Source organism: Scylla paramamosain, chromosome 14 (genome assembly GCF_035594125.1).
Source record: "Scylla paramamosain isolate STU-SP2022 chromosome 14, ASM3559412v1, whole genome shotgun sequence".
Taxonomy (NCBI): domain Eukaryota; kingdom Metazoa; phylum Arthropoda; class Malacostraca; order Decapoda; family Portunidae; genus Scylla; species Scylla paramamosain.
The window spans coordinates 227,501-235,000 of record NC_087164.1 but is presented as its reverse complement, the minus strand read 5'-3'; the positions used below and the strand labels follow the sequence as shown (position 1 = coordinate 235,000).

At 41.7% G+C, this 7,500-nt stretch overlaps 1 protein-coding gene and 2 long non-coding RNA genes across 3 annotated transcripts; 2 read left to right on the top strand and 1 right to left on the bottom strand.

The window, feature by feature from the left end:
* Window positions 1-223: 223 nt before the first annotated feature.
* Window positions 224-1,586, bottom strand: LOC135106723 (uncharacterized). Its single transcript, XR_010271440.1, has 2 exons — window positions 1,465-1,586; window positions 224-1,344 (listed from the first exon to the last, which is right to left on the bottom strand). It is a non-coding gene; the product is annotated as an uncharacterized LOC135106723 (long non-coding RNA).
* A 796-nt stretch (window positions 1,587-2,382) lies between these two features.
* On the top strand, window positions 2,383-6,541 carry LOC135106722 (uncharacterized). Its single transcript, XR_010271439.1, has 2 exons — window positions 2,383-2,519; window positions 5,633-6,541. It is a non-coding gene; the product is annotated as an uncharacterized LOC135106722 (long non-coding RNA).
* On the top strand, window positions 2,531-4,254 carry LOC135106721 (zinc finger protein 800-like). The gene is made up of 3 exons (XM_064015979.1): window positions 2,531-2,699; window positions 2,788-2,931; window positions 3,637-4,254. Exons 1-3 carry the CDS (start codon window positions 2,649-2,651, stop codon window positions 3,700-3,702), a joined length of 261 nt encoding a protein of 86 aa, XP_063872049.1. The 5' UTR covers window positions 2,531-2,648; the 3' UTR covers window positions 3,703-4,254.
* Window positions 6,542-7,500: the final 959 nt, after the last annotated feature.

Genomic DNA, 7,500 nt, shown 5'->3' with positions numbered 1-7,500 from the left:
ACAGACAGACAAACAGACAGACAGACAGACACAGACAAAAGAAAGATATAGAGGTGTGTGTCACTTTTGCCCGCATACCCACTACTGTCTGAAGGGGAAATCATACGAAAAGCCAAAATGAGAATATAAACTTCAGGTTGACAAAAAAATGAAAATAAGCGTTGATATAATACAGGATCCTCACCTCTGGCAGGGAGCAGAAAAGGGTGTACTAAGATTTCGGTCAGTTAAAAGAATTGTGATTGCTTTCGTAATAAAAACTTATCCAACAAATAAAGGTACTTGGTCTATTCTTATTCCGAAGGATCGTATATTGATTAACGGTTGTTATAAAGTTAACTGCTCCAGGAATTGAAGATACACCAAGGAGTGGACGAGTTAACGAGGGGGCGAGAACGAGCGATACAAGTCATAAATGAATAATAATGATAACAAAAACAACGATAATATTTAATCCATGAAGTAAAACAAACAACACATCAACACACACACACACACACACACACACATTGTCATCGATCTATCTCAGTGCGCATACCTGTCCCATCACCACGAGTGCATTGTGTTTAGTGGTCACCTGCGATAATTAGAACAGCGACGCGCGCACGGTCACGTGACGCACCTATTACTGAGGGCGGCCGCGGGCACAGGAGGCGAGTGCTCTTCCTTGCCTTCATTCCACTTTGTGACGCATTCACTGACTGTGCGTGAGCGTGGCGGGGTGCTTCATATTACTAAAGTGCGTGAAAGCAGAGTGTGTGTATGTAGAGAAATTGAGCGAGGTAATGAGCGTCGGTTGTGTGGTTTAAAATGTTCGTATTTTGTGTCATGTGGTGTGAGAGTGAGTGAGTGAGTGAGTGCGTGCGTGCGTGAGTGTGACGCTGTGTGGAGTTACGTTTAGGTCTGCTTCATCAACTTTATTAACGTCACATGTCTAAGGTGAGTGAGAGTGACAGTTACGTGGTGTTCGTGTTTCTTAATTTGTGACCGCAATTGTCACCCCCACTAATTACATAACCTGATTTGGATTTCGAGCCGTTTTTTTAATACTGTCGCCTGTAGCTAAGCCATGACCCCATCCAGCATTGGAGCTAGGTTTAAGATTCTTTCAATTTTGACAATATCTCGTGAGTGGCTTTAAAATACTCGTTAGTTAGGTTTCCAGTGGCTCGTAGCAATATTAGGAATGATACACGCAAGCTACCATGCCTGGAATGGACTGGAATGACTTAAAATCTGGAAACAAGTAAGCTACCGTGCCTGGAATGGACTGGAATGGCCTAAAATCTGGAAAAATATATGTTTTGTGATTCCAGTGAGGTTAAAACAAGTATATTTTCTGACCTAAAATCTGGAAACAAGCAGGCTACCATGCCTGGAATGGACTGGAATGGCCTAAAATCTGGAAAAATATATCTGTTTTGTGATTCCAGTGAGGTTAAAACAACAAGTATATTTTCTGACATTTCTCTTATGTTTATTTGAAGTTAGAGGTGATGTGTGGTTAGAATTGTGATGTGGTAGAGCTGTGGTGAATGTGTCCTGTGGTGGAAGACTGGGTGTGTGGTGTTGGGGGGAGGGGGCAGGAGACAAGGAAAATCAGGTTAGGTTAAGTTAGCTTATGTATTAATTGTTTCCTACTAGTACTAGTAGTACTAGCAGTAGTACTATTTATTCCAGAATGCCGAAACACTCCGACATGGTAAAAGGGACAAGCAGTCTTCCTTTCTCTTCCTCTTCCGTTTTTGCCAAATCATCATCCTCTTCCTCCTCCAGGACCAAAGGAGGAGGAGGAAAACCCAAAGGAGGAGGAGGAAAACAAGTCAAAGGAGGAAAGAATTCGGGAACGGGTGGAGGTGCAGGGGTGTCATCTGCTGCAGGAGAGAGAGAGAGAGCTTGCGTACAAAAAAATTCTACTTCTACAACGGGTGGAGCAGGGACATCTGGCAACACTGCAGCATCCTCCTCCTGCACCTCTTCCTCTGCCTCCAACGTTCGATTTGTGGGCCAACCCAGCTCGGAGGTAAGATAGTGCTAACCCAAGCCAAGCCAGTTATTTCCTTAAGCCCTCAGTGGGAAAAATAATGAAAACAGATGCTTGAAGTGAAGAGATAATTAGTGGAAAATGGAAACATATTGAAAAGTGTTTATATTGAAGTAGAAAGAGGAAAAAAATAGTTTGTGGGGGAATATAGATGAAAATGTGATTAATTACAAAGTACACAAGTTTTGACCTTTGAGGGAAGAAGGAAAGGGATTAAAAAATTGTGAAGGAAAGATAGATAAGAAATGTGTGATTTTGTAAAATAATAATAATAATAATGCCTTTACTATTACTTAGCAAGGAGTGAAAATACTGGTTAACTCTTGCACTAGCGAGGTGGACAGAATAGTGGTGAAGGACCGAGTATACAGATTAACTCTTGCACTAATGGATGGATGTCACAAGAAAGTCGCTTGTTTACTGGAATATTACTGATAAATCAACACTGTTTTCACCCACACAGCATGTAATGACGGTGCTGGAGCTCCCCGAGGATCCTAACTACTCCTTGAAGAAATCTATTGATGCCTCAGTGAACGAGGTTGTTAACGTCGCTAAGCTCCTGCTAACGGCCACGGATGAGGGGAGATCTATTGGTGCCTCCATGAACGGGGTTGTTAACGTCGCTGAGCTGCTGCTAACGGCCACGGATGAGGTGAGAGACAGAGACAGAGATATTAAGAAAAGAATAATATACAAATTAAATCATCACCTCACCTGACCTGACCTCTACGCCCTCACAGGTAGGGAAGCTGATCCTTAACGAGTGCGACATGGTCCTGCAGTGCAACGTGTGCAAAAATTTGTTCAGCTCGGTCGATAATTTCTTGACGCACAAACGAATTTACTGCCAGGAAGAGTTTGCTGATCGGACACTTCTTCACCGCGTAAGTTGTTGTAAGGGGGACTGTAGTAGTAGAATCGTTGTTGTTGTTGCTGTTCTTGTTGGAGGGATTGTGGCCTGCGTAGCCTTTGAATTCAACAGATGTACGGCTTCCCTCCACACACACACACACACACACACTTACATATATGTGCGCAAAGTTTACATGTGTACTGGAGAGAGAGACAGCGAGAGAGCCCCTCCTTCCCCTTTTCTATGATGATGCCCCTACCTTCCCTAAGCGGGTTTAAATTGAAACGGTAATAATAATAATAAATGAATAAATAAACAGATGAATAGATGAAGTGAAAACACGAAAATAACTTTATTATAAACGTTTACAACACGATTTAATAATAAAGAAAATGAAAAAAAACAAATGATCATTTCGGTATTTTCTCTGCAGCTGAACGTTACGATCATTTTTATTTCAGTATTTTCTCGGCAGCTGAACGTTTTTCTAACTTTTGTAGTTTTCGAAATTAATAAAGTAAATGAAAAAATATATCGTTATATTATCAGCGTCGCTTATATCTAAACTTTTTTCGGTACTTAAAAATGATTTTGAGAGAGAGAGAGGCATAGGAATAGGACTCTTTCGCTAACTCTCTCTCTCTCTCTCTCTCTCTCTCTCTCTCTCTCTCTCTCTCTCTCTCTGAGAGATCGACAGCCTACCCCCATCCCCACCCTAATCACCACCTTCCAACAGGCAACACCAGCTTCGCAACACCCGAGACTCTTTCTGTACACCAGCGTTACCATCACGGCCCCATGAGTTGGATATCCACCTGTCCCATCCGCCAGGCCTCCTTTGTCACCACGTTGGCCGTGACTGAGCAGCTGGAGAAATGTTAGTATTTTTGCTTCTACTGCCGCTGATGCTGCTGGGGTGGGCGTGCGGGTGCTAGTGGTGTAGCGAGCGAGTGTTGTTGCTTCTGTTGGTGTTTGAAGGGGTGTGTAGAGAGGGTTGTAGTGAAGTTACAGTACTTTTTGTCAGGGTCTAAGAGTTACGATTTTTCTACAACTGTTATTGCTATTATTTTTTCTACAACTGTTATTGCTATTATTGTGTTTAACGCGTTAGTGGAAGGTACTTGGGGTTTCAACTTACGCGGTGAAGAAGTGTCCGATCAGCAAACTCTTCCTGGCAGTAAATTCGTTTGTGCGTCAAGAAATTATCGACCGAGCTGAACAAATTTTTTGCACACCTTGCACTGCAGGACCATGTCGCACTCGTTAAAGATCAGCTTCCGTACCTGTGGGGGCGTAGAGGTCAGGTCAGGTGAGGTGGTGATTTAATTTGTATATTATTCTTTTCTTAATATCTCTGTCTCTGTCTCTCACCTCATCCGCGGCCGTTAGCAGCAGCTCAGCGACGTTAACAAACCCGTTCATGGAGGCACCAATAGATCTCCCCTCATCCGTGGCCGTTAGCAGCAGCTTAGCGACGTTAACAACCTCGTTCACTGAGGTATCAATAGATTTTTCTTCAAGGAGTAGTCAGGATCCTCGGGGAGCTCCAGCACCGTCATTACATGCTGTGTGGGTGAAAACAGTGTTGATTTATGAGAAGGAAGAGGAGGATGCTGCAATGTTGCTAGATGTCCCTGCTCGACCCGTTGTAGAAGTAGTATTTTTTTGTACGCAAGCTCTCTCTCTATCTCCTGCAGCAGATGACACCCCTGCACCTCCACCCGTTCCCGAATTCTTTCCTCCTTTGACTTGTTTTCCTCCTCCTCCTTTGGTCTTGGAAAAGGATGATGATGATTTGGCAAAAACGGAAGAGGAAGAGAAAGGAAGACTGCTTGCCCCTTTTACCAAGTCGACTTGCCCCTTTTACCATGTCGGAGTTGTTCGGCATTCTGGAATAATAGTACTACTGCTAGTACTACTAGTACTACTGCTAGTACTACTAGTGCTAGTAGTAAACAATTAATACCTAAGCTAAATTAACCTAACCTGATTTTCCTTGTCTCCTGCCCCCTCCCCCCAACACCACACACCCAGTCTTCCACCACAGGACACATTCACCACAGCTCTACCACATCACAATTCTAACCACACATCACCTCTAACTGCAAATAAACCTAAGAGAAATGTCAGAAAATATACTTGTTTCAACCTCACTGGAATCACAAAACAGATATATTTTCCCAGAATTTAGGCCATTCCAGTCCATTCCAGGCACGGTAGCTTGCTTGTTTCCAGATTTTTAGGTCATTCCATTCCAGACATGGTAGCTTGCGTGTATCATTCCTAATTGCTACGAGCCACTGGAAACCTAACTAACGAGTATTTTAAAGCCACTCACGAGATATTGTCAAAATTGAAAGAATCTTAAACCTAGCTGCAATGCTGGATGGGGTATGGCTTAGCGACAGGCGACAGTTGTAAAAATCGGCTCGAAATCCGAACTGGGTTATGTAATTAGTGGGGGGTGACAATTGCGGTCACAAATTAAGAAACACTAACACCACGTAACTGTCACTCTCACTCACCTTAGACATGTGACGTTAATAAATTTGATGAAGCAGACCTAAACGTAACTCCACACAGCGTCACACTAACGCACGCACGCACTCACTCATTCTCACACCACATGACACAAAATACGAACATTTTAAACCACACAACCGACGCTCATTACCTCGCTCAATTTCTCTACACGCACACACTCTTCTTCCACGCACCTTAGTTATATGAAGCTGCTACAGGTGGTGCAACACTCCTTCACGCACCTCTGCACCCCGCCACGCTCACGCACAGTCAGTGAATGCGTCACAAAGTGGAATGAAGGCAAGGAAGAGCACTCGCCTCCTGTGCCCGCGGCCGCCCTCAGTAATAGGTGCGTCACGTGACCGTGCGCGCGTCGCTGTTCTAATTATCGCAGGTGACCACTAAACACAATGCACTCGTGGTGATGGGACAGGTATGCGCACTGAGATAGATCGATGACAATGTGTGTGTGTGTGTGTGTGTGTGTGTGTTGATGTGTTGTTTGTTTTACTTCATGGATTAAATATTATCGTTGTTTTTGTTATTATTATTCATTTATGACTTGTACCGCTCGTTTTCGCCCCCTCGTTAACTCGTCCACTCCTTGGTGTATCTTCAATTCCTGGAGCAGTTAACTTTATAACAACCGTTAATCAATATACGATCCTTCGGAATAAGAATAGACCAAGTACCTTTATTTGTTGGATAAGTTTTTATTACGAAAGCAATCACAATTCTTTTAACTGACCGAAATCTTAGTACACCCTTTTCTGCTCCCTGCCAGAGGTGAGGATCCTGTATTATATATCAACGCTTATTTTCATTTTTTTTGTCAACCTGAAGTTTATATTCTCATTTTGGCTTTCCGTATGATTTCCCCTTCAGACAGTAGTGGGTATGCGGGCAAAAGTGACACACACCTCTATATCTTTCTTTTGTCTGTGTCTGTCTGTCTGTCTGTCAGTCTTTACAACTTTTGATAATAATAAGAGTAAAAATAATAATAATAGTAATAATGATAATAATAATAATAATAGTAATAATAATAATAATAATAGTAATAATAATAATTTGTAATCTTGATAATGTTTGTCAGTAATAAAAAGAATTATTTGTAATTACGAGTTTTATTGATTACATACGATACAGAGAGAGAGAGAGAGAGAGAGAGAGAGAGAGAAATACACCAAATTTTAAGACAACAAAAAAATATACATATTTTTTTTACAAAATTTATAAGTGTAAATAGATATTCATTACTACTACTACTACTACAACCACCACCACTACTACTACTACTACTTTCATGACCTATATATTCTAGAAAATAAGAAGAGGTGAATAGAAAAATTGTGAAAAATATTGAAAAAATGGGAAAAATGCTGAAAAAAATCGAGGAAATTGATCAAAAATTATGAAAAAAAATAGGAACGTTGTTAAAATAAGAAAAAAATTGAATAATACTGAAGAAATAAAAAAATAAATAAATCGTTGTTTTAATCTAATTCTGCAACCAAACACTACTACTACTACTACTACTACAGGTACTCCCAGAAGGTTGCCCAGTAAATAAAGTTTAAAACAGCAAAGGTGATTGGGAAGATATACCTGGCCAGCCTGTCCACCTTGATGGCCTGTGCCCTTCTTTGCTGAGAGAGAGAGAGAGAGAGAGAGAGAGAGAGAGAGAGAGAGAATTGGGGATTTGTTATCATTTCAAAACTTACTGTCTTCACATTTATGACTTATTCAAACGCACGAACACACAAACGTACCTTGACTGTTGTGAAATTAATTTTTGCGCTTCCATATTTTGCGCAGTTCTTCAATTTGCGCAAGTGTGATTCGTCTCCCATTATCATCACACTGATGACTGCGTATTCCATTAATACCAGAAACGCGAAGCTAGAGAGAGGGAGAGAGAGATCAGTAGTTGTAGCAGTAATAGTAGTAGTTGTAGTATAAGTAGCAGTAGTAGCCTAGTTTAGAGCAGTGGTTCCCAAACTTTTTCTGGTCGTTGCCCACTTTTCATACATGATCCTTGTCCATGCCACCCTCCCCCACAACCCTAACCCGTAAC

Bases quoted from the DNA above. Each gene is read 5' to 3' on its own strand.
- LOC135106721 (XM_064015979.1), top strand. From the start codon at position 2,649: ATGAACGGGGTTGTTAACGTCGCTGAGCTGCTGCTAACGGCCACGGAT. The intron at 2,700-2,787 runs GTGAGAGACAGA...ACGCCCTCACAG, and splicing joins TGCTAACGGCCACGGATGAG to GTAGGGAAGCTGATCCTTAA. The intron at 2,932-3,636 runs GTAAGTTGTTGT...ACCTTCCAACAG, and splicing joins ATCGGACACTTCTTCACCGC to GCAACACCAGCTTCGCAACA.